Source organism: Ramularia collo-cygni (genome assembly GCF_900074925.1).
Source record: "Ramularia collo-cygni strain URUG2 genome assembly, contig: RCC_scaffold11, whole genome shotgun sequence".
Classification (NCBI taxonomy): domain Eukaryota; kingdom Fungi; phylum Ascomycota; class Dothideomycetes; order Mycosphaerellales; family Mycosphaerellaceae; genus Ramularia; species Ramularia collo-cygni.
In genome coordinates this window covers 702,186-728,256 of record NW_019716265.1, presented here as the reverse complement: position 1 = coordinate 728,256, position 26,071 = coordinate 702,186, and the positions used below count along the sequence as shown (strand labels likewise).

The 26,071-nt window shown below is 48.3% G+C and overlaps 6 protein-coding genes; 1 reads left to right on the top strand and 5 right to left on the bottom strand.

Annotated features, from left to right (window-relative positions):
• Positions 1 to 301: 301 nt before the first annotated feature.
• Positions 302 to 5,256, bottom strand: RCC_07357 (probable myosin class V heavy chain; the record flags this gene model as incomplete). XM_023772615.1 has 3 exons in its annotated part: positions 302 to 758; positions 812 to 5,058; positions 5,122 to 5,256. 3 exons carry the CDS (start codon positions 5,254 to 5,256, stop codon positions 302 to 304), a joined length of 4,839 nt encoding a protein of 1,612 aa, XP_023628383.1.
• A 1,845-nt stretch (positions 5,257 to 7,101) lies between these two features.
• On the bottom strand, positions 7,102 to 9,186 carry RCC_07356 (probable peroxisomal copper amine oxidase; the record flags this gene model as incomplete). The annotated part of the gene is made up of 1 exon (XM_023772614.1): positions 7,102 to 9,186. One exon carries the CDS (start codon positions 9,184 to 9,186, stop codon positions 7,102 to 7,104), a length of 2,085 nt encoding a protein of 694 aa, XP_023628382.1.
• Positions 9,187 to 10,752: 1,566 nt separating this feature from the next.
• RCC_07355 (uncharacterized protein) lies at positions 10,753 to 11,201 on the bottom strand (the record flags this gene model as incomplete). XM_023772613.1 has 2 exons in its annotated part: positions 10,753 to 11,081; positions 11,138 to 11,201. The coding sequence occupies 2 exons, from the start codon at positions 11,199 to 11,201 to the stop codon at positions 10,753 to 10,755; spliced, it is 393 nt and encodes a 130-aa protein (XP_023628381.1).
• A 471-nt stretch (positions 11,202 to 11,672) lies between these two features.
• On the bottom strand, positions 11,673 to 14,030 carry RCC_07354 (uncharacterized protein; the record flags this gene model as incomplete). XM_023772612.1 has 2 exons in its annotated part: positions 11,673 to 11,968; positions 12,023 to 14,030. 2 exons carry the CDS (start codon positions 14,028 to 14,030, stop codon positions 11,673 to 11,675), a joined length of 2,304 nt encoding a protein of 767 aa, XP_023628380.1.
• A 1,054-nt stretch (positions 14,031 to 15,084) lies between these two features.
• RCC_07353 (probable cytosceletal binding protein) lies at positions 15,085 to 16,863 on the bottom strand (the record flags this gene model as incomplete). XM_023772611.1 has 5 exons in its annotated part: positions 15,085 to 15,286; positions 15,369 to 15,436; positions 16,118 to 16,242; positions 16,299 to 16,357; positions 16,532 to 16,863. 5 exons carry the CDS (start codon positions 16,861 to 16,863, stop codon positions 15,085 to 15,087), a joined length of 786 nt encoding a protein of 261 aa, XP_023628379.1.
• Positions 16,864 to 24,190: 7,327 nt separating this feature from the next.
• RCC_07352 (probable O-sialoglycoprotein endopeptidase) lies at positions 24,191 to 25,303 on the top strand (the record flags this gene model as incomplete). The annotated part of the gene is made up of 1 exon (XM_023772610.1): positions 24,191 to 25,303. One exon carries the CDS (start codon positions 24,191 to 24,193, stop codon positions 25,301 to 25,303), a length of 1,113 nt encoding a protein of 370 aa, XP_023628378.1.
• Between the last annotated feature and the right edge of the window lie 768 nt (positions 25,304 to 26,071).

The window sequence follows — 26,071 nt, the reverse complement described above, 5'->3', positions numbered from 1 at the left end:
TGAGAGTCTGCAAAGGACCCTGAGCTTGACCGAGTCAAAGACAGCATTTACGGAGCGCAAACGATGGACAGAATAGAACAGTTCTGTGTATGGGGGTTCGTCATTACTATCCAGTCCACAGTACTCAAACATCAGCCATCTCTACAAACACCCCCATCAGCCCAAGGACGCCCGCTGTTGACGCTGCGCCAAATCAACCCGCATCCATGAACCATGTGAGCCCAGCCCAGCCGACGCCATCTAAGTAACGCCCATCAAATGATAAAGCTCAGATCGATCCAACAACGCTTCATCACTTACATTACCTCACTGGCGACATCTCCCCATCCTCACTAATACTATCTTCATGCCTCAGACCGAGCCCGATGGCATTTCCATTCWATCCATGTCCGTTGGAAGGAACAGGCCATTGCCCGTCCATGACATCCATACCGTCTTCGTCATGCACTTTGCCCATGCCATTCGCATCGAGCTGCTGCTGCATGACGGCCTGCGCCGAGACAATTTCTGCAAGGCGCTTCAAGCGAGGAGTTTGGAGCCAACTAGGCGTGTAGGTTTCGAGTGCCGTGATCACGCGAGGTTCCGCGATCTCATACGGTCCAGAATCTTCCATGTCCACGGCTTGGAGGAGCAGGACGTCAGATTTGGGGTCTGTGACGCGTGAGGCGACTGCTTTCATGATTTCGCCGTTGATGGGTTGTTCGTAGTCGGCGACGAGGTACTGGTTGAGAAGTTTTTGAATTTGGTTTGGTGAGAGCCTGAGAACTGTGTCAGTATTGAATGTCAATCGGAGAGTGTAGAGAAGACTTACATCCAGCAAATGTCCTGGATGATCTCGATGTCGTTCAGGGTGGCCTTCTTCAACTGTAGCAGCTTGGTAGCTTGCATCAAGTGCTCTAGCTGTAGCGTCCCTTCGGGCATATCATGACTCTTACACCATTCCTCAATCCGGGTGATGTTGTAGTTGATCTGCAGACCTCGCTTCCAAGAGAGGAAATTTCTCCTCATCAATAGATCGTTAAAGGCCGTGACACCCACCAATCGTAAGAGCTCTGTGACAGTCTGCGTGATGATACTATCTTCCAGGTAGAACGCCTTCATTGCTCTAAAAACATTGTTGAGCAGACTGAGCAAGTTGTCCATGCTGAACGCCGGTGCGTTGGACGATTGTAGCAGCTTGCCGAGGAATCGGCTGCTCTCGTTTGTGACGAATCCGGGTAGGGATTGCGATTCAATGATTGCCGGAACGATCATCTTGTGAAGCTTCTTCTTCAAGACCTTCATCCATGTGTGGTAAATGTTGAACTCCAAGCTTTCCAAGTCATGTTTCACAATCTCCAACAAACGATCGTATTCAAAGTTGTCAGTCTTCTGAGCCTCGTACCAGTCCTCAGCCAGGAAGACAAAGGACAGCATTTCATGCACATTGGACAGCCAGAAAGCTCCGGGGTTCACAGCATCGTCACCGTCATGCTGCATCACCTCTTGCTGAATCGATTGCATCACATTGGCCAGGAATCGCTCAGACTCCTTGACGAAACCATTGTTCCACATTTCACTCGTGACCAGGTTGATGAGGTACGCCGGGAAGAGCACCTCCTTATCTGTTGGTGGTGGATTACTGCCAGGTGCGGGGATCTTCAGGTTTCGGATGAGACCCATCGTGACCTCGTCATTGAGGCCATCCTCATCTGCAAGCAGGTTCTCCAGCTCCATCTCCACGTTCTCCAGCCCAGGATTAAACGTGGAGCCAGATAGGTTTTGCGAGTGCCCACCAGCCGCTGCACCAAACGCCATCGAAACAGGCCGCGGGTTGTACGCACCGCTGAACCGTTCCGTTTGGATAGCCTCCATACCGGCGCTTCTCCTCTTTGGCTTCTTCGACGCAACCAGGTTGATAAGCCCCGACGCACCAGCCATTGCGTTCCCGACGAGCTCGCCGTTGCTGATCGGAACTGCTCTTTTGGCCAACTCGAGCTGGTCTTGCAGATCTGCGAGCTGTTGCCGCAGACTCAACTTCTCCGTCTCGCTCGCAGTCTTGCTCTGTCTTGCCGTTTCCAATTCTTGACTGGACACACGAAGGCTCTCGCGGAGGTTCTTCTCCTCTTCTTGCAATCTTCGCATGTTCGCGGTGCTCTCCTCGTAGTTGGATTGCAATCGCGACATTTCTTGCTCCATCTGGCTCAACTTGGCCGCAGTCATGCCTGCTTGATTTGCTTCTCGCTGCAGGTCATTGGCTCTGGCCTCCAGAGCATTGTGCCGCTCGCGAGCGCTCTTGAGTTGATTTTCGTAGTTGGTAACTTGACCCTTCAGCTGCTTGTTCTCACTGCGCATCGTGCCAAGACTCTGCGTGAGCTCGATGACCTTGTTCTCCAACTTGTACGAGATCTGCTTAAGATCTCGTGCCTCCTCTCGGAGCGTCTTGTACGTCTTGCGGGCCGTCTTTCCACGCCAGATACTCTGGACGAGCACTGCCTTCTTCCGGAAATTCCGCCAGCTCTTGAGTTGTTGGTAACTCCTCCAACTTCGCTGGATGATCCGAGCTGCATCGGAGTACTTCTTGTCCATGATCATCTTTCGGGCTAGGTACCCCTTGGCCGCTGCTTCAAAGACGATGATATTGTCGCGGAACTGTAGGAACTTTTTGCGCTCCTTCTGACCTCTCCAAACGCGCTGGATGGTCGTAGCACCCCGTTGGCGGCGGGCTTCATCAGCTTTGACTCGGGCCGTAGTTGCTCGTGCATGGGCCTGAAAGGCTCGAATGCTGTTGATTGCTTCGAGATACCGGCGTCTGTAGTACTTAGCCTTGAGATTCTTCTGAATCATGATCGCGGCATCACTGAGACGGTTGGTCCGCAGATTTTCCAGGAATGCGAGCATACCAGCTCGGAAGAAGATCTTTGTCAGACCCAGCTGGTACTTGTCGGTCTTGTCTTTTTTGCCCTCGCCGAGAGCTTGTCTGAGAATCGCATTCGCCATATCCCTAATCTCGGTGGTCCATTGCTTGGAAGGAATCAACATATAGTAGCGGAGTGCAAATTCCTCGTACGTCCATCGGGTTGGGTAGCCTGCGCAACTTATGCGGACTGTTTCCAATACACCACAAGCTCGCAACTGACTGAGCACCATTGGTCCCTCGAACTTCCAAGCCTCCTTGGCTTCGTTGGGCTTGATACAACGAATGTAGTGCACTTCGGTCGAGTTGATGGTATCCATCAGCTGGATCAATGAACTCTTGAAAATTCCACCAAGCGTCGGTTTCCTTGCAGCAGCAGCACCCTTGCGAACGCCCGTCGTTCCATTCACCTTCGGCATCACAGCCGCATTGTCGCGCTCTCGGACGATCGCGCTGAAGTCGAGCACCTCCTTCAGGAATTCGTTTGAAGTGTTGGAGAGCACTTCCAAGTGTTCATCAGGGACAGTATCCCGGTTCTTCTCGATGAAGCCGTCGCTCTCGTATGTCACGTCAATGGCGTAATGGCAGACCGTGAATGCGCTCTTTCCAAACCGTGGCTTCTTGTAAAACTTGTGCTTGTCGCCGGAGAAGTTGTGATGAAGCTTTGTCACGAAGCTCTCGTCAGATCCCATAGGCAACCTACTCTCTTCGTCCAGCAGTGCCAAAACACCCAACTTGCCCTCGATGAGATCGATGCAAGGCTGGTTGTCACTAAAATCAATAAACTTCCAGTCAATCTCCTCGCGGAGGTACTCTTCTTGCTCGAGCTTGAAGACGTGCTGGTTAAACTCTTGCTGCAGCTTTTCGTTGGCATAGTTGATACAAAACTGCTCGAAACTGTTCTTTGCAAAATGCTCAAAGCCGTAAATATCCAATACACCGATGAATGATTGCATCTGGTCGATGACAACCTCCGGCGCGAGGAAGCCGTTCATAGTCTCCACGAGCCAGTCGAAGAGGGAGGAGTAGATGTACTTGGCAACAGAGTCTCGCACAACAGTTGCCTGTTGTTGGGTCAGATTCGACATGATCTTCTCACCGCGAGTGACCAGCTGCTTCTTGACAGTCCACTTGGCGAACTCTGTGGCGTCGATTCCTAGCAGTTCGCAAGCTTTTTCCAGAGAGGTCTCATTTGCAGCCAGCTGCGAGTCTGTCCTAGTGGCAGTAATCTTAATATTGCCAATGTGCAGTAGCGCAGCCAGTATTTTCCAGAGACTGGCTTGCACGTTTTCCGCGACACCAAGCCTCGTGAGTGATTTTCGGGTGTCCGCAAACTCTTTCGCATCATCCACGCCATCGATGACCGGCGAACCTCCCTGATTGAGGTAGTCAAAGTGCTCCGCTGCAAGCAATCCAAGCTCTTCTCGCTCCGCATCCGACGCACCGGCCACGAGCTGGTAGAAGATGTGGTAGTTTCGCTCCTTGAGCGGCTGGAAGACCAGTCTTGAGCGCTCGAGGAGGTACGTTCGTATCCGCGCGCCGATGATGTCGGTCTGTTTGTTGAACATAATCTCGATGTACTTGCCGRATCGTGAGGAGTTATCGTTTCGGGTAGTCTTTGCGTTGCCAAAGGCTTCCATGATGGGATTCGTGGCCAGAATCTGCTCTTCCGTCTCGCTCATGGTATCTGCGCGGCCACGCACTCGCATGCCAGGTTGTTCTGGTGGTTCTCGGGTTGCGAAGTAGCGCATTATGTATTTGGCACTGACCGTCTTGCCTGCTCCCGACTCTCCCGAGACCACGATAGTCTGGTTCTTCTCATTCCGCAGCATGTCGGCAAACGACTCCTCTCCAATTGCGAACAAATGTGGCGCTTGTGATGCACGATGCTTGCCAGTGTATACCTGCACCATGCCCGGCACATACAGCGAATCGACCCGGGCAAAGGGGTTGGTTGCGATGAGCACAATGCCGGAGTATGTATAAATCTCTTTTTGCGCGTAGCGTAGCTTGATGGCCTGCAGTACAGCCGGCTCGTTGAGATGGGAAAGATTGGTGAGATCGTCGCTGGCCTCGAGCATGGCCGGGTTCATCAGCGGCGGCAGCGTTGAGCTGATGGCATCCTCGGACAACGCTGCCAGCGTCGTCTCTACTGTTTTCTCCTGTAGAATCGTGTTGGTCGGCCATCTCAGGGCATATCATCAAGCACATGTTGTCAAGCTTACCTCACCGCTCTCGAGAGTGAAGATGAGCTTCACCTTGTCGCCATCCACGGACTTGTGGGTGACCTCCGAGGCCACCCAGCCCTCGGTCGCGTCAGGCTGCCACGCCTTGGTGCCGACATCGTACGTATGCGACATGGTGGCGGCGTGTGGCTATGGGGGTGGTCGTCGGGGAGGATAACAAGAGTACAGCGGTCCTCGCTCTCCCGCGCGTTAAAGTTGCGGAGGTGCTGCCGTGTCGTCCAGAGGGTGTTGTATTAGGACCCAACGCCAGCGAAGGTATGGGAACGTGCCGTTGCGTCGTACTGTATTTATTACAGCGGCGAGGTCATCATCGCTAAAGATCAGTGCGAGGGATCAAGAAGTGTTTGGTTCCGCTTTTGGGGAGTGCCGAGCTCTCAAGGGGTTGTCGAGAAGCTAGTATGGCGCACTAAATCGAAAGGCAGCTGGCTGTTTCACGTTCGAGGTTTGTTTCTTCCCTGAATTTATTCTAGAAGAAAATCATCACCGTATACAACACGCACGAGCGGGACAGCGCTGACTTGTTGGGACACGTGCTGGCGAAGTTACGTCCACGTTGTCATTTCCCACGGTGGAGACGAAAACGACACAATCACTGCGAAGTTGCGGCGAACCGCACAAACAGTGCCTCTGCTCTTCATTGGCCAATATTTTCCGGGCCACCGCTCAGCAGCATCGCGCCCGCCGCCGTTGTTATACCGCATTGGAGCGGCCCGCGCGTGTGGAAGGAGACAATTGTGAGTGACACGCGATGATGCGTGCGGGAAAACACAGACTGCCCGAACAGCAACATTATTGAACATTTCGAATCTGTTTGCATGTTTGAGCAGCAGGGCGTCGTCGTTACACGCAAGACCCCGATGTGATGCACTGCTGAAGCCGTAACGGGGAACATCCATGTCGAAACTCGTGCACCCGCGAAGCCGGTACCGATCTCTGATCCTTCGAGAAGCATGCCATGCAATGGTTGGAAGTTGATATCGTAAATTAACAGGTTTACACGAAGAAAAGTTGTAGCAAGCAAACGGCCGACTGACAGCAAAGACCACCACCACCACCACACCTTGGAGTAGAGCATTGTTCGTTTCGTCCTGCATCTGAGACCATGTCGATCGAACCATCTCCGCATGAGAAAGGGATTTCCTGACTTCGGAGTCCGTTCCCGGACTCTGGCATTCTGGCCATGATTCTGCAGAGTAGAGTGTACAAACTCGCCATTCAGCAAAGACTGAGTACTTTGTCCTTCGTGAAAGCAAAGGGCTCCGACAACATGTTCCGAACCGTGGTTCAAAGTGCCAAATCAGGTTCACTATGTCTTCTGATGTGCAGAACTGCGTACACAAGTCGCGGCTCAAAAGGCATCCTTTTCTGTATGCCAGACATGTGTCTATCCATCTACTTCCCATCTTTATTGGGTGCCACTACAGTTAGCGCTTTTCTTTGTCGTAAGCGGGAGTTTATGCTATCTGAGCTGTCCAAGTGAACGCAGMACAAGAAGTACCAGCACGATGTTGAGCACCGTAGATCAGTGACTATTTTGAGGAGAAAAAGGCGGACCATGGAGGAAGGAACGGACAATGGAGAAGTGGATGACCACGCGCGAGACTTAAAAGAATAGGTAGACTGCACTTATGAACGACAACCTCCTTTCACGCCTCCGATCCAAACATCGTTCGCTGAGGATAAGGGCAGCCCAGTATTTTGAAACCAGAGCCAAGGCAAGATCAGTTCTTTCGCTGTGCTATAATGCTGAGCCAAGTGGTTGATTTAAAGCAGCGTGTGATTGACTCTTGAAGCAACGTGCGTCATGCTTATGGAGAGTGAGGGCCAAGCAATGACAAGCATGCGGTTGCTGTCTGTACGGGTCAAGACGTTGCGCATTCATATCTCTTTCACTGCAAAGCGACTGCTCAATTGAACGCAGTCTGGTACGTCGACACGAGGGTTGTCGTACAAGTCCCATTAGGAATCATTGCTGCCGCCCTTCTCCTGCTTACCGCCAAACGCCAGTCTACTCAAGCTGTCCACGGCCCCGCGAATGCCGGCCTTTCCAGCAGCTACCTGACTGGGAGTGCTAGAATGAGATGGGGGAACGTCCATACATGGGTTCGATGTGAAGAAGTTCCTTGGCCGAAGCAGAACAGTCATCGGCTCAGCAGGCATGACTGGGTAGTCCTCCGGGGAGGGAAAGTGTGTCAAACCGAAGGTGTGCCATAGGACGACGTCTGTGTTGTCCAGGCTGGCATCCGGATCAGCGGCGATCCACGCGGGAATGCCTTGAGATGGCTCTCCACTCGTCTGTGGGACGTGACGTCCGGCAGGATGGATCTGTTCGTCCGAATATTTCGTGACATGCACAGCGTGTCGAGCGAAACCAGCTCGCTTCCAGACCAGAGATCCCTCCTTTGGTAAAAGAGGTGGGACCTCTCTGCTCACGAGTTTGTATGAGACAGGCTTCTTGCTGTATGGATTGATCTTATTCGTGTTAGATATATCCCAAGTGCGGCTCGTCTGTCCATTGTAATCGCTCATGCCGCTTCCCATGGTCTCCATCTTGGTCTTCTTGGCGTAGAAAGCATTTCCATAGGGATTCTCTTTGCTACCAACCTCGCCATCGCCTTGAACGGCATCGACCTGGAAGATTGTGTTCTCGGGGCCATCTAGATTCGGGTCGAGTCGCAGGCAAAAGAGGTGCTGATGGTTATGCGCATTGACACCTGGGTACACCTCAGTGCCCCATGGTGCAGCGCTCTCGCCAGGAGCCAGAGCGTAGGTGTTCAGTATTCCAGTGAGCTTAATCTCCAACTGAATGGTGCCATCCATGTGGAAGATCCAGTAAACGCAATACTCGTAGTTAGCTGCGGTGAAAACATGGCTTATAATGAACTTGCGAGCACGCGTCACCGTGCAGGACTCGTCTCTGAAGTCAGTGTGTTTGAACAAGATGCCAGCATCTTCTTCATGGATGCAGATAGCATTCTTGATCGTCTGTGGCTCCCCAGCCCGATTGACAAATGCTGCGTCCATGTAGTGAATGGCACCTTTACAATCACAGCCAAGCGAAAGAGAGTTGGTCATGTAGCCACCACCGTACTCTCCCAGGTCAAATGCGTGTTTGCGCTGATGAGGATGCTCCGGGTTGCCGTATGGTACCACCATCTCCGCGAGAGACATGCGCCAGAACACGGGACGTACATTTCCTTTGTCGTTGAACGTGATGTTTGACAAAACGATACCTTCGCGGTAATTGAACCCAACATGCACGCTCCAATTCTGCCATTTCAGCGTCCTGCCATCTGCCGAAAAGCTAACACCTTCAGGCTGAGTGATGTGTATCGGCTTAAGATCTGTCCTGTAACCKCCTTCCTGCTTGATCGCATCGGCGTGATAATTGATCGGAGGCGCAGTGTTCAAAGGCCGCCGCACCTTTGGTATATCGATGTGGACGATCTCTTGAGTGTCTGCGTTGAAAATTGGGCAGAAGTCCAGAGGGTAGGTGTACTGGCTGTCGTCCACATGAGGTCTGTAATACATGAGAGCCTGCTGGAGTCTGACATTGGACCCAAAACGTTCGTCAAAGCCGATTGTCCATGGATCGCAGTACACTTTGTGCATATCTTGAGGTGGGATTCCAAGGATACCGCATTGCTCGATAACTTTCGCATCCTTTCGCACAACACTCTCCACGATCTGAAGGTCCTCCATGGTAATGAGTGGCTGCACACCCTCTGTGAGCTCCCACTTGACGATCCGCTCCTCTTTCAGGTCGACCAGACCATCGAATACCTTACTGCCTCTTCCAATTGCCACGACATCGGCAACGCGGTGAGGTGTCGGGACAGTGGCCGGACTGCTCAGCCATGCCTGCATTTCTGMCTTTCGTGGCTCCCATAGCGTAACAGCGTTGAAATGAACGGACGGGTATTCTCGTTTGACAATGGCAACTGCGGYCGCGATCTCTTCAGTAGTCAAAGGGTCGAGAGGGTGCGTGTGGGAAGCTTGGCCGGTCAGATGGGAGGCCATCTGCTGTAGTCGTTCGAGCACCATCTTGACCTGTTCTGTGTATTGAGGGGAAAGGGAGTCAGTAAGACGAAAGAAATATTTTTACCATCTGCTAATGCATTGGACCTGCTTGGCCCCGCCGGCGTGTATTCGCTCGTGCTTGTTTCGTACTCCGCAGCTCACAGTTGGACGGCGGGCAAGCTCTTATCAGTTTGTATGATGAGATAAGCCGGCCGCGGCGCGACAAGGCGCGGCTCGTCTTTCTGAGGAGTAATATCCATTACCGATGGCTTGCCAGCTCGCAGTGCGAAACGGAGCTTGGCTTGGAGTATCTTGTGAATGTTCAGTGTAGAACTAAAGGAGCAGAGACGAGAAGCAAAAATGAGACCCGAAACGCAAGTCCGTCTCACAGACACGCGCGCGGCGGAAACATTTGGGGTCTGGCGGGTTGAGATACTGAGGTGAACATCACCTTCCTTCACCTCCACCTCCATATTGAACACGGCGCCCTCAAAATGAAGACGTGGCGTTCGTCGATCTTTGGTGCCATCTATGGCGACAACGATTGCGAGATAGACGTGGAGTGACCTGGATTGCTTGTCCGGCTCTCAAGGCTCAGTCCAAAGGCGTCTCTTGTCAACACAAGTGCAGTGCGTAAACTTTGTAGCAGTAGAACAAGGCCGCACAAGGACTGAGATACATTACCAAGTTTGATACTTCACGAACGGTATGTCTCCCATGTTCCTGCGGCTTTCATGCCGATGGCGCAGAACCAAATGGCGAAGTCTTACTTGCTTGGAGCAAGATCCACTTGGAAAGATAGATTCCATCATATGACACTTAATGATTCTAGTCCAAGGAAATGCTTTTCCGTGTCCCTTTTAGAACCTGGAGTTCCTCAGTTCTCATCTCCATCGTCGCCATCGCTGCTCGCAGCACCATGGCCGTCAGCAATGTCCAATTCCCGGTTCAATTGGTCCAGAGCGAACTGCTCCGCTGCATCGAATTCCTCGTCGACTCCCTCGTCTTCTGGCTCTCCGTCGTCTTCGTCTTCGTTGCCTTCGTCTTCAGACTCCTCGATCTCATCTTCTAGACCGTTGATTTGCTGGCCAAAGAACTGAAACTCTTCCAAGGACCAGACCATTACAGGATCGACGACAAGACGTCGCACTGGTCTGCGATCCTTCTTACGTCGTTTGAGCGTGAACCTGGATCCTTGATTGTGATAAATCGTATGGTCCTTGGCCATGATCTCGGGAATGGACTTTACGGGTGCGGTCCATGAGGCCAACTGAACCTCGCCGTCCATGAACTTGATCATGTTACGGACGAAGGCTTTCGACCAATCTCCTTCGTGGTCGATGACGGTTCCGCCGCTTGTATGCAGCTGTAATGGACTAGTAATGAACTCCATCATGGCGGCAATGTCGAGCTTCCATTTGAGTCCGAAGCTCATTCGAGTGTGGAAGAAGCAGTCCAGGAAGAAGGCGCAATCTGAGTCACCACCATTGATTTCTGTGATGAATTCGTGGGCGTTCACTGACAAGCCTGTTTGGAGTTGCCTGGTCACTGTCCACATCGTCTTTTACGCACAGGCTCTGCCTTTTATCCTCACCATTTGTAGCCTTGGTTGGTTCCCCATGCCTTGCCGTGGAAATGTATCATGATGAGATCGTCTGCATTCTTGGTAGCCAGCTCTGCGTCCCAGTAGAGTGTCCAGTCGGCGGGCGTAGCCCCGCGAGGGAACGCCACGCAAATGACTTCATATGGCGTTCTTGAGTCGAAGAAGTTCGCAATGCGCATGCACCTCTCGTCATGTTGTTGTTGCTTCACGGACCGGTCTGGGACTTGGAGGTAGTTCGGGTCGTGGTCCACGATGTAGACGTAGCCATGCTGATAGGTCTTGATCTCGTATTTCTCCCAGCTGGGGCTGCGTGGAGCTGATACGGACGAGTCAACGCAGGGAATATGATCTGAGAGAGAACAGAGTACTCACGCCTCGGGGACCTTCCCATGTCACGCAGCCTTGCGAGCCTCTTCGCTTGTTTCGGCGTAGGCATGTTGATTGATGGTGGGTGGTTGATGAAATGGGAGACGAACAAAAGGCAAAGAGTGTGGGTGTTGTGAAGAAGTGAAGTGATAGTGAGCGGGTAAGTTGAGAAATACTGAGAATCGGATTCCCCCGTCAGATGAAAAAGGAACCATGATAGCTGACCGCCGGCGTCAGTGTGAAAGTGAGGGAAGAAAACTTCGAAATTGCACTGTTTGGGGTGCACTGGGGCTGAGATATTCTCCAAAGCTCAGGTATCTCAGAAGCCATAGTATGGCGGAAGCCTTGCGAGATTTACTCCCAAATGCTTCATCCTTCTCTAGACCATGGCAGGGCAATAGTGTTTACGAGACATTGAGCCGTTGGTGTAGAGCACACAAGTGGTCTAATCCATTGGGATGTCTGCCGAGATAATGCTACGCCAAAAGTGATCTTCCATGTGGAAAGAGCGCATCAGTCCAAGCATTCATCCGAGTCCCTTCTAAAGATCTGGTAATGGCAGTGATCGCTCCTGTACCCGCTTCGCAGTACTGACAAACAAGGATCTCTCCTCATCCGTCTTGAACTCAATTCTCACTCCACTAACTCGTTTTGCAGGGAGATTTCGAATTTGCTCCATCTTTGGCTGTGTCTCACCAAAGGTAGAAGCACTTCGCAACCGCTGGTTGGTTCCTGGTCTGGCAACTGTGATGTTGATGCCCTTGACTTTTGCGTGTTTGGCACCATCATCTTTGACTTTGAGTTGATGCTGGCTGTTGTTGATCCACCATCGAGCCCCTAGTCACAACATGTTAGCTTTGTCCTAAAGAGGCGAAGAAACATCGAACTTACAGCCCTCWCCAAAGTTCGACGAGATGTGCATCAATGCCATTACGCCGCCAGCTGCGCCGGGTGTGGAAATACCATCATCCTCCCACAGTCGAAGCATTTCGATGTTCGCAAACTGCTCTTCAAAAGCGAAGGCGCCTTTCAAGCCTTCGTGGATGACGGTGGTCTTCGTTGTTCGATAGCTTCCTAACAACAGTCTTCCAAATACAGCAGATTGGAACGATACTGCATCTTGCTCGGAGATGAAACAGTAGTTGACCCAGTTTGTCTTCTTCTCTCCAAGAAGCAGAGTGCCCCATTGGTCATCATGAAATTTAAGAGTGATCGGAGTTTCAGTGTCAGTCGGTTGGAGGGAGACTTTCTCTGGATCAAAATAGGAGCAATAAGGAACTGTCTCCTGCATCTCGGAAAGCTTCTGTTGTAGCCGCGTCTCGCCATCGTCGGACAAGCACCAGATCGAAGTGACGACTTTGGAGCCCTTCAGTTCGCGGTTCTCCCGCTTGCGAATGACACACACGCGGGCTTCCTGACACGCTGGGACCATCTCAACATTGTAACGTGGATCAGGCTCGTCTGGATTCGTCTGCGCGTGCTCCACAAGTTTGCATCTAACATCGCAAAGAATGGCAGCATTACGGAAGAGCTGCTTCTCAAATTCCTGGCCATTAGAAGACTTTTGAGGCATGCTATTCCCAGTGGATAATCTTGGCGAGTTGTGAATTGATTTTGCCGTACGAGGACGATCGACTGTCGTTCCAACGCTGCCATTGCTCTTCACTTTCTGCAGACTCGCGAAGAATGTAGCGGGCGTAGCAGGCGGTGGCGGGCGGTTTTCATGACTGCCAGGAACAAGAGCAGGCGGCGGCAAGATCTCGCTCCCCGTTGATGATCTCCAAGACGTGCGAAGTGCGCGAGGCTCAGGTTGAGGCTGAAGATGCGAGTCCTCTTCGTCGTGACTTTCCTCGTCAAGAGTCTTGAAGAGGCTCGGTAGTGTTTGCGACTCTCGTCTTGCGTGTGATTCTCTCCGGAAAGACGCCAATGGTCCACAGACACTATCGTGTGGCGATGTGGCAAGATTGCTCACATCTAATTCTTTTTCTGCCGCAAACTCCCAACCATCATCGCTCTGGCTTCGACCGCGAGGGCGCGGCTCTAGGTTATAGTCGTCATTAGGCTGCCCACTGTCTTGGCTTCCACTGATCGCAAGGCYAATTGTAGATGGAGAAGGGGAAGGAATTCGTGGACTGCGGCTGGCTTGCCGAGGAAATGCACTGTAACTTGACGATCGTGGTGGCCGTTGTTCGAGCATCCGAGGGGATCTGTCGAATGTCGAAGCGGTACTAATACTGTCTCGCTCGGCCACCGAACTGATTGCCCGATCTCGTGCGACCAATGTTGGTGTTGCATTTGCGATGGCCATGATGATATGATGGAGGTCGTCAATTTTATCGCCCAGATCTCCATTCACACGGTCGTGGATGCTCAAGATGTTCTTAGCCATTGGCATCACAGTCTTCTCGAGCCTCGCCAACGACCGGGATTGCAGCGCTTGCATCGTTAGGTTGATGGAGTTGGTATGCATCTGCAACATGTTCCGCAAGTCATTGATATCGCCGCCCTCTGTTGTCCATTTGAATGTCCTGTAGTTTGCAATGACTACATCACTCCAGCTGCGTTCCACTGCGAAACCACCCCCACTCCTCTGTTTCTTCTTGATGACCTGGTACCTATCCACGAAAGAGTCCAGATCGTCCAATGTCCTCCTCGCACTGTCCAGGATCGCGTCTACAGCCGTGATGGTATCGTCGTCGGCACTGGACAAGACACTACCGTCGTCGTGCAGCGTCTCTGCAACCAACTTGAATGCATCGCTGAGACCATTCGCTTCCCTCTCCACTTCTGCGAACTCGGACGGAGCGCTCTTCTTGCCATGTGCGAATGCTCTTCCAATCTTCCAAGCTGTCTGTGACAGCATAAGAATGTCCCCAATCGACAATGGTTGTAGCGCCATTACAATCTGTCCAGCCTTGTGCTGGGAGCCTGCAGCTTGGTATCTTCTCGTTCCGGCCGGTCTCCAAGCTTTTTATAGGAATTGAGAACGCTCCCAGTCCTGTCCAGTCCAACTTACAGTTCCAGCGGATCGGAGAGGTGAAAAAGCAAAGCAAAGACGAAATTGTGAGGATAGATGCGAGACGTCTGCCTCAAGGAACATACAGTACTCCCCGCGGGTGTCAACAAGGAAGCGTGTTCCATGCAACTCGCTCATTTGTCGGCCTACTACGCGCGCAGTAGAGGCCTCTCATCACGTCCGAATGGCACAGCCGGCTCATGTGGTGCTGATCCTCCAAGCCACGCACATGGCACTGGACTGGCAGGTCGTCTAGACCATGTGCCGATGTTGGGAATGGGGATCTGCATGGAGCTTCAGAAGTTCAGAGTTCAGACGCGTTTGGAGGCTTGATCAGCACGTGCAGACTTCATTGGATCGGATCTTATCTAATCGCATCGGATTAACATGCATCCTCCAATGAGTGGAACGACTACAACGATAAGCGGAATGGGAAAGGGCCCGGCATTAAGAAGAMTCGAGGAAGATGCCGGTGCGTTGATGAGAAGCACATATGTATACTCACGGTGCAACATCGGTCAACTGGTCGTGATGCACATGCCAAGACCAAAGTTCCACCTTCACCTCGACCTCCACCCCCCCTTGCTCTTCATTCTTGCTGGCAGGCGAATCGCAAGGCCATAACATGATAGACAGGGAGTATGAGTATGAGTATGACAGCCCCGTCAACGAGGACTTAATATGCAATAGCTCTACTGTAGTCTTGTTGTAGGTACTCAGGAGACCACCACCAACGTTTGCGCTTGAAGTCTCTCCCGAACCGACAGTCATGAGCGACTGACATTCCTCCAATAAGAGGATCTGCTCTAGTTCCAGTAGCATCTGCATACCACTCGCAAAGGCAGGGGAGCCTGTGAGACAAGGAGAGCAGTAAAACGTTGCCGATTATGAAAGAATCATCCTCTGGATCGCTCGAATTAGACCTGCATGTAGCCCATTAAACAGTACCCGCAATGCTCAGCTCGCGAATCTGTCCTAGGACATCCTCTACACGAGCGTCCAGATCTCCACTCGCGTAACTGTCTCTCGTTCCAGCATCGAGATATTGCTGTACTTGCGCCATCCGACTGTATGCTTCTGCGCAGAATCTCAATTGAATCTTGACAAGCGCTTCGAAGGTTGGGTCGAGGTAAGGTACGCTGGACAGCGTCAGTATTAGCATTCCACTTATGGAGGTTGCGGGGAGTATTTAGAGCGTCATTGAAGACGGAATTTTCATACCGTAGGTCAATAAGTTGTGGCAGCTCATCCGTCAGTTGCTGATTCAACTGCTCATAAGCCGCTTTCGCCTGCGCGCACAAATCAGTCTGCTGCAATACAAACTCCTTCCGCAAAGGAGCCATGATGTCTTCAAGTTCAGAAGGATGAAAGAAAGGTGTGTTTTTCAACTCATGTGCGGCAGTGATGGAGATGCTTGGTGTGGTGTGGATGTTGTCCTGGATCAGAGACGCGCGGTATTTCTCGGACGCTGGTGTATTACGGGTAGGTGTGTCCGGCATGATCAGGCGTGGTGGACGGTGAGTTGGACTCTCATGTGTGGCGTTAATGCGGAGCTGCTTCATGACGGATGGACTGCTAGGGGAACCGATGGGCTTGCGAGGAAGCCGCATCTCAAAGCTACCAGCCTGCGATGATCCGCTCATCTCTCGCACAGGCGGGCTAGGTGGCGGCCGCAGCATTTCGTCCTGTTCAGAATCGSGCGAGCCGATCGATGAGCTTCTTGAAAGCGTGCTGCTAACAAGACTACTCACACAGTTGACATTCCGATACAGACTGGAGCTCCGGCGGAGGTTGTCGGCTCCGACACTGCGGATTGCAGCATCTTCGTTGGCGTCCACATCCACATCCACATCCACCAAGGCAGGCTTCCGGCGGATTCCATCGAGCACTTTTGGCGGCGAAGAAAAAGGGAGAAAGTCCTCCTCTTTTGCAGGAGAAGGGAGATCTTGAAGAAGGAAAGGAGCAATTACCATATCAGCTTCCTTTTCGGTGCGCGGAAGTTTGCTGGGGTCCTTGTCAGGTTTCTCTGTAAGCTTCTTGACTTTGCTGCGCATCGAGWCGTAGTCGAGCATCTTGTGATTGCGCTTCTTGATGCCTGCATAATCGTCAGTGGACTAGTAGATGCCGAGGATGGAGAGGAATCATACTCACACTCGTTGATGTCTGGAAAGTAGGCGCAGAAGCGGTTGATGGGTTCCAGCACGGTGGTCCTGTAGACAAACTCAATGAGCTTCATGGACTCGTCGTAATTTGCATCTCGTGTGAAAGTCCTCTTGTTTCCAGCGGTAAAGTTCAATTCTCCCTCGATTCTCTGCCAATCGACAGAAATAGGCAGACCCTCCTCTTTATCAAACGGAACAACAAATGAATCCTTGCGTACACACCTGTAAGGTCCATCCAGTGCCTTGACAGTCTCGGCGTCGAGGTCCTCAACAGCCTGCTTGTAGCTCCTACTGACACCATCCTGGGCTCCGCTCTCTCCATAAAAGGCGTCAATTGTCTCGGCGATGCGCATTTGCGAGGCCGTCATGGCACGCAGGCTGTCGAGGTAACCCTTGGCTTCTTTTTGCAGACGAAGTGAGGCGGATTCGAGAGTACGGTATCGTCGCTCCTCCACTTCATAGTCACGATTGACAGTCTTCTCAACACGGCCCGTCTTCACCATGACCTGTGTTGTCGCGCGGCCTACATTCTTCTTGAAGCCGGACCACGACATGCTGGCGGCCGATGTGTTGTGTCAATGGGAGGGTGGAGCGGAGATGCAACGGCGGTGGTGACTATCGGTGATGATGCGCTGTCTTCGGCGTGATCTGTTCAGTCAGTTGTGCTTGGTAGGTCAAGAGGCTGGTTGTTGCTTCCGTCTTCTGAACTTCACGTGGCTGAGTAGTTCTACTTAAGGTTGGTCTACGGTGCGCTTTTAGCGACAACTCTGCAACAATCTTTTTTTAGTAGAACTAAGGTACACTACTTACGCCACCTCGGAACATAACCGTTCCGAGAGGTTAGCGGTAATTTTTAGTTATTATACGGGCGCTTCCGATATAGCCTCTTTATCTAGTATGTAGATGTGGTCCTAATCGATAGATTAATCGTAGAAGTAAAGTTGTCTAAAGCCTACATCTATAACTATATATTAGGCACTCCCTTTATATAGTAGACAGATCGAGAAGTGGACATACGCCTATATAATGCGTTTACGACTATTAAAGTAGTACTATATAGATATCTATTAAAGGAACGAACGAAACTACTAAAAACAACTCCTCTCTAAACTTACGAAGCACCTACTATCTTTATTCTTATCGCAACCTTTTAGATTAACGACGCTTCGACCGATTACGCGTATAATTTGCGGGTAGTTTACTCGTGTTCTTAGATAATTGCGAAACCTTCGAGATCGTCCGCTTATAGCTTAAACCTCCTAGGGTAGGATATTATTACTCTACTTCCTCGGTTCCTAGCTCTCCCTTAATTTCTAGCTCTCCCTTAATCTATAATCGAGTAAGTAGCTATCTTTACGATTATATAGGCTAGAAACGTATAAACATCTTACTAAACGAAGGTAGCGACTCGTTATTACTATTATCGGTAGTGTTATACTCTATAGTAGTATTAACCTGCTCTTTACTCTCCTATCGAATTTAGTATTAGACTTTATCTACTAACGTTTATACGGAAAGATAGTATATATACTTCTAAGGTCGGCTCTACTTTAACTACTAGCTTTAACTCTACCTTAACTTCTTRYTTTACCTTCTTCTTCTTCTTCTAAGAGCCCTTACTCTTTAGAGYAGTAGTAGCCTTAGTAAGATTTGCGTTAACCTCGGCCTCGTATAATAGGTTATCCGTAGGCTACGATGTAGAACGTCTCTTAAAGATAAGGAACACCTTATATTGCTTTCGAGATAGCTAGCCCTTTACATTAATATCGTTTAGGAAGATACGACTTAGCTTCCTATCTTTAAAGTCTGTATCTAGAGGTTAAATAGGCCTATCTCGGTTATTATACGACTGCGTAATATACATATAGGTGTTATCCGGATATTCTATCTCCTTAGCAATATACGGTTTATTACCGAAGCTACGAATAGCAGCTGCTATGTCTTTAATATTATAATCCGGTACCGCGATGTCCTTAGACGTTTCTACATCCTATTAGCGATTAATTATACGGCGGTATAGACAAATGCAATAATAGTATATAATATATGTAGTATACTTAGAGAACCCCTTACCTTTCTTTAACCTACTCTACTTTAGTATCTTATCTAGATTATCTAGGGTAATATAGTATCTCGTAATAATAATCGTAATAATAAACCTAACTTATACGGTTGCTATTATAGAGATAGCCTTTATAATACTATCCTTCGACCGTTAGCTAGGGGGTGGATTACCTATATAGTACTTATGCTTCGGTGGATTTATTACCGCTTCCTTTTCGATCTTAATCTATCGTATATAGGTTGCCTTTATACTAGTAAGCTGCGCTTTATCTAGGAGGCTCCTACTAATATGTCCGTTAAGAACCTCGTCGTCTAATATCTCGCTTTTATTAGAGTTAATAATAATTAGCATAGTGCTTAAGGATAGCGTATTCGTCCGTAGCGGCATTAGTGTCGCCCGTATAATCGGTTTATTCGAAGGTACCGGCGGTATTAGGTTATAATCGCCGCAGAAGTAATATTTCTTATTATCTAGTATACACTTTATATAATCGAATTAGGGCCGAGTAGGGCATATACGCTTCTACACTTTCTTTGCTTGCTTCTTAGAACCTATCKGTATAAAGCGGACTCGTAGATATAGCGTCGTATACGTTCGTATAAAGGAAGGAATATCGTCTATAGGAAGGGGGTTAGAGGAGGATTTTAGTAAAGGGGCAACCCTTTATCGCTCTATAGGTATAACTACGTAAAGACGGGGGATAGAGCGTACGCTGCTTAATAAGTATTATATAGATATATAGGCGTATAAATTTATTATATAGTTATTACAGAGTTCTTATAGAGATTATAGCCGGGGCCGCTAATACTAGTAGGGATAGAAGCATATTAGCTATATATCCCCGGTGTATATAGTCCTATTAGAGTATTAGAACGTAACGTAATCCTATTATACCGATAATCTATTCCGACTTATCCGACTAATAATTAACCTCCGATACATCGCTATTACTACTTTCCGAGTTATCCTCTTTTAAAAGCTCTCTATTAATTAAACCCTCTAGTGCCTCCTTAAGCTCTTTACGCGAGCGGTTATTATCGCACTAATCGCGAAACGCCTATATAATATCTTCCGAGTCGACCTAAAATCCTTCCTACTTCCTACCGCCGCGGGGAATTAATATCTTATATAGTATATCCTTAGGAACCTTACGTAGCTCTTCTACGAGGTTCTCGTATGCGATTTAGTGCTACGGCTTTTATACGCTTAGTACAAACTTATATAAGCTTAGTCGACCGAGCGGAAAGCCCTTTGTCTTTAGAATACTTAAGTAGAGCTTAAGCATCTCCTATAGAATATACTCCTTAGAATCTGTATATATTAGCAAATAATTTAAGATCTATTATATGCGTTCGCTAGTACAAACGTACCCCACTTTGCGCAAGCTTCTATAAGACTATTAAAGTAGGCCTTATCGATTAGATACCTAACACTTAGCCTTCCCTCCTTCTCTGCCTAGTTATAGCGATAGCTTAGTATACTACCCCTTACGTACGGTCTATTAGATTGTCTTCGTACGGGGTGCTTATTCTATATATATACGAACGAGGCTAGTTCTTTCCGCATAATAGGTGTGTAGATATACTTTATAGCAATACGGTTAGCCTTCTTTACTTTATAAAACTACCCCTTCTTCTTTAATATTGCAAAGAAGCCCTATAATATTAAGATTAATTAGCCTAACCCGTATAATTAGATTCGGATATAACGGGAGCGTTACTAAAGCATATATAGATAATATGCTCTATATACTTATATACTATGCCTTAAACCTTCCTCGTATAAGCTAGCCCTACTATACCTCGATACGGACATTAGTAGTGCTTGTTCTAAACACAAAGCAGCGGCGAAAGCGTAACTTACGCCTACGAATAATCCTTACGTGTTAGTATTAAGCCTACGCTATAAGGAGTRTCTCTTTACCCTTATCTRTCCGAATAATACGAGGTACTCTCGTAAGCTTTTTATAAGCTTTCGCAAAGTTAGATAGTATAGACACTATTATACGGGCAGAGGGTCTAAGATAGGTGTATAGAATAAACCGTGTATCTGCATTAATAGCAGCATAGATCTAAAAGCTATAGTCCTTAAGTTTATAGTATGCATCTATACTCTAGACTACATTAGGGCTAGGCGTAATATACTTCCTACGGCGACGTATAAACTTCGCAGCCCTATTATACGGGCTAGCGGGATAGACCTCGCGGGCTATCTCGTATAGTCGCTTTCTACGATGTAGTAGCATATTAGCAAACCCCTTTCTACCCTATAGATGTATATTATATAAATATACTAACCTACTAAGCGTAAGCCGCGTACGATCGGTTGTACGGAAGTGTGTTTATAGCAATATTGTTCTATATGCTCTAAGGTTCGAGCGATTAATCTCCTTCTTTATAATCTTTTTGTATTCCTCTTAACGCTTAAGGAACTCTCCTTCTCTTAGTCGTTTCTTAATGCCTATACTCCGCCGAAGCCGTATAAAGGTATAGTACTTAATCGTAAATCCCTCCTCGTTTAATTTGTCTACGATATACGCATCTAGTAGAGCTTTAAGGTAGAAGAGTTCGGCTATTCGGATGCGAAGGAGGGGATTATCGTAAAGACTGTTCTTTAACGACTATCGGGGTTCGCTACCGTTCTCTACGACAATTATACGGATAGTCCGTTCGGAGGTATATAGCTATTATAAATAGAGGAAGATTTAAATGTCGGTAATACTCGTATTATTATTCTAGAGTTTAACGACTTTTAGATAAAGATTAGGGGGGATAGAAGGGGAGCGGCCTATTATATAGAATGTGCGTATAATAGGGTAGAGGGTAGACGGGAAAGGAATTAGCGTAGTAAGAGGTTATAAACCTTAGCGAAACCTTTGCTAAAAACTATAGGGTTAGGGTTAGGGTAGTATATTTCTTTAATATAGAGCAATAGTAATATAAATCGTAGGATATTTATAGGGACAAATTGTACGAACGTATAAAGCAAGGAGGAGTTATATTTTAGGTGTAGAAGCAAGTAATTATAAAATAGAAAATATATTTTAAAAGTAGTTTCTAAGTGCTATAATTAAGGCCCTCGTAACCTATTAGAAACTCCTAACGCTTAAAGCCGCTAGTACAAAGAACTTAAAAGAGATTCCCTCCTCCCCTARATACCCTTAACGCCCTAATTACCTCTCTAAAAACTACCCTCTACCCTAATTAAGCCCTATTACTAGTACTCTACTATCCCTATTCTCTAGCGACTACTAGTACGCCTAGACCTCGTTACTTACGATATACTGCGCTTCGGCCGTACCTAATCTCTATTCTAGCGATTAAGTAAGTCCCTACGGTCGTAGCTATAAGCCTAATTATAAAACTTGTAGTTACTATAGACATTATAGAAGTTCTTCTTCTAGATTATATAGCTCTGTTCCCGTTAGTATCGCACACCTTTATACGGGTAGGAAATATACCTAGAAGTTCCTATCGCTATTCTTCTAACACCGCTCGTACCGCTTATCCGTTCCTATTTCTTCTCTATTACTATCTACTACTATCTCGTCGGGGTATACCGTTCTACTACGATATTATTAGCCGGCATACTTCGACAATTCTCTAATAGGATTATATAGACCGGCTCTRAATTAATAAAGCGTTAACGTAGGAGTAACGGTTATAGATTTTAATAGCTAGATCGAATGTTAGATCTTAAGTTAGGAAGCGACGGCTAGCCTTTAACTCTATTAGCTCCTTCTGCTCCTCGTTAATAGTAAATCCTGCTTACTCGAGCTATTATACGGGTTAGTGCTACTCTTAGAATGTTAAATTCCTAGCTCCTACTCTGTCTGCCCTTACGTCGATAATTCTTCTTTCTCTAATAGGACCTCTATCGATTAAAAGTAGGTTAAAGGCCGGTCTAGTAGTTATCCTCGCGGTCGTTAAGGTAGTAGGTATTTGTATAGGGGAGTAGGAGGAGGGAGGAGGATGTAGGTAGGTAGTAAAGGGGTAGTATAGTAGTAGGAGTAGTAGGTGTTAATATTAGTATTTAGGTATTAATAAGAGTCGCTAAAAGAGCAGCAGGTATTTATCCTACTGCTCTTTTAGAGATCTTACTTACCTATATAAAGAGTTATATAGCTGCCTACGTACCTGCCTTATTACGCTTTTACTTTTATTATGCCTTACTCTTTAKTACCTCTCCTTTATATGCATTTAGATAAGAGTCGCTTAAAGAGCAGTAGGTATTTATCCTGCTGCTCTTTTAAATAAAAGTAGCTAGTATAATAGTCCGCGAGTAGAGTAGATAATAGAATATATAATTTAATAAAAAGAGTAGAAACTTTCCTATTTAGGAAGGAACTATAATATTACTATAATATTATACTAAGCTCCTATTGCGAACTCGTAATAGCTAAAATCGAGATTATATAGAAGAAAGAAGAGCACTAATTCTCTATCCCTTATCCCTTCCGACTTTAAGACTTGCTCCGAGACCTACGAGACTACTTGTCCTTTTCTAAACGTAGACCCTTTAACTAATTATCCGTAGCTATACTCGTAATTATTCCGCGCTTAGGTCGCCGGCGTATATTCTCTAGTCTACTATTATACGCCTTTAGCCTCTYCTAATAGGCTCTYTCGCTAGCTATYCTATCGCTATACTAGTAGGTACTCTTAGTTCCCCGCTAGATATAGTTRCTATAGGCTAAGTTTAAATATCTACGCTAGATTRTGYAGCGCTGTTCTCGTTAGCGTCGAACACCTTTATAYRRGYAGGAAATATACTAGAAATAGCYCTAGGCYWTTAATTACATTRCTATCGTAGTYCTTCCGCTCCTTATAATCTCCGYAAYACTCCTCCTTAGTTAATATTATTCTACTRCGATATTAYTAGCTATTATACTTTAATAATTCTCTAATAGGATTATATAGACCGGCTCGTAACTAGAAAGGCGTCGACGTAGTTCGGACGGTCTCGGATATTATCGATCCTATTAGTAAAGCTATTATAGATCTCGACGTACTTAGTAGTAGGCTTAGCTATTATCTCCCTCTGCTCGCGGTTAAGGGAGAATCCTATTTTCTTAAGCTATTATACGGGTTAGCGCTACTCTTAAAGTGTTAAATTCCTAGCTTATACTCTTATAAAGTTCTACTTAAAATATCCGTATTCGCTATTATTATCCGGATCCTTAGGGAAAGTTCTAGCCCTCTAGTATTTTGTAGTATCGATGCAACCTAGCTATAGGTATAGTAACTTAGGCTTCTTCGCCTTCTTAGGCTTTTATACGGGTAGTATAGAGGAGGGAGGAGGATATAGGTAAGTAGTAAAGGGGTAGTATAGTAGTAGGAGTAGTAGGTGTTAATATTAGTGTTTAGGTGTTAATAAGAGTCGCTAAAAGAGCAGCAGGTCTTTATCCTACTACTCTTTTAGAGATCTTACTTACCTATACAAAGAGTTATGTAGCTACCCGCGTAATGCTATTATACCTTTACTTTATCCTTACTATTATTACTTAGGTATCGTAGACTTAAATAAAGGAGGAAAGCGAGGACATTACACGCGCACATTAAATCACGCTACTTGTTACTTATTATACGGAATACACCTTCAATTACCGAGGTTCTAATACCCTGTGATGCTAGCGTCGCACTATCGCCTAAAAGGATTGTTGCAGAGTTGTTCTTAAAAACGCGCCGTAGTTGGTCGTCACTTCCAAGTCCGTCTCGGCGTTCGCGGAACCCCGCCAAAACCCAGCGCCGGGATCATCTCAAACTACCTATTGCAACACTCGACTTTCACACACTACAATAGGCATTAGTTCCACAATGCCCATCGCTCTGGGCCTCGAGGGATCTGCCAACAAGATTGGCGTTGGCGTCATCCTACACTCCGCCTCCGCCTCCGCCTCGCCGTCCTCACCGCATGACAGCGCGCATCCTGATGATCAGTCCTCCAAGTCCTGCTCTCCTCCTACTCAGATTCTCTCCAATCTCCGACACACTTTCGTCTCGCCACCCGGTACTGGTTTCCTTCCAAAAGATACAGCCGCGCACCACAGAAGATGGGTCGTCCGACTCGTGAAGCAAGCCATCCTCCAGGCCGGCATTGAGATTGACGAGATTGACTGCATCTGCTTCACTCAAGGACCTGGAATGGGTGCTCCTCTTTCAGCTGTAGCAATGGCAGCGCGCACTCTCAGTCTCCTATGGAATAAGCCGCTCGTGGGTGTCAATCACTGTGTAGGTCATATCGAAATGGGAAGAGCAATCACTGGCGCCCAGAACCCCGTGGTGTTGTACGTGAGTGGAGGGAACACTCAGGTTATTGCATACTCTGCACAGAGATACAGAATCTTTGGAGAGGCGTTGGATATTGCCGTTGGAAATTGCCTAGATCGATTTGCGCGAGTTATTGAAATCTCCAACGACCCTGCGCCGGGCTATAACATTGAGCAGTTGGCCAAAAAGGGTAAAGTACTGCTGGATCTCCCGTACGCTGTCAAAGGAATGGACGTTTCTTTCTCGGGAATCCTGGCGAGGGTGGAGGAGATGGCTGGGCGGTTAGGGAAAGACTGGACGGACCCCATAACCGGAGCGCTGGTTACAAAGGAGGACCTATGCTTTACTCTGCAGGAGACGGTATATGCCATGTTGGTCGAGATCACCGAGCGGGCAATGGCACACGTTGGAAGCTCGCAGGTCCTGATTGTGGGTGGAGTTGGATGCAATCTCCGCTTGCAGGAAATGATGGGCCTGATGGCGAGCGAGAGAGGTGGGAGTGTCTTTGCTACAGATGAGCGGTTCTGCATTGACAACGGCATCATGATCGCACATGCAGGTCTGTTGGCATATGGGCAAGGATACCGCACCAATCTGGAGGAAAGTATGTGCACTCAGCGTTTCCGGACGGATGAGGTTCTCATCAATTGGCGGGACTGAGCTTGCCAACGCTGATCGGAAGGACGCTTMACCCTCATCCCCAGCCCCCGTCGTAGAAGCTGCTTTTTTTTTGAGTCTCTGCTCCTTGTATAGCGAGCTTGCAGACACGCTCGCTCTCCTGCTTCACTCCACAGGTACCGTCCTGGTTCATGCCATTTTCTTGGTTACGATGGCATGAACTCGCTAGGCTCCGATCTGGCAATGCCCTTTGGCGGGATTGTGAAGAGGCCGGCATATTCTCACAGAGTTCATCGTCGAATCGATGGATCCACCGAGCATCACAGCACATCGCTGGGTACCTTATCGTCGCTAAAGATCTGTTAGGCGTTCTGACCACGCTGGTCTCGGAATGGAAGGCTCCCGTCAAAAACAACGCGGCAGAGAAATGTTGGAGACGAGTATACTGCTGCGAGCGAGTTGCGACGGCAGGAATGATGGCACTTCAGCAATAGACACGGATGATGGATCCTCGAGGAGCAATGCACTGTACAGTGTGTGCCCGTGGAGCCGTCTTTCCACAGGATGCGCAATCGCTGAAGACATAAATCTCAGCTCAGGCGTGCCGTCGATGCTTTGAAGTACGCCCATTGATATCTGCTTCGCAGATTGCCGCATGGTGTTGGTGTAAGAGCGCCCCGCCAGCAGCAGTCAACTAGACAAGCTCACTACTCCATGTCGGGCTGCGTTCACTCCAAAGTCGATACTCCTATCGTGTGCCATGGATCGAATAGTCTTATTGCGCGTCTGATTCTTTCAAGTGGCATCGTT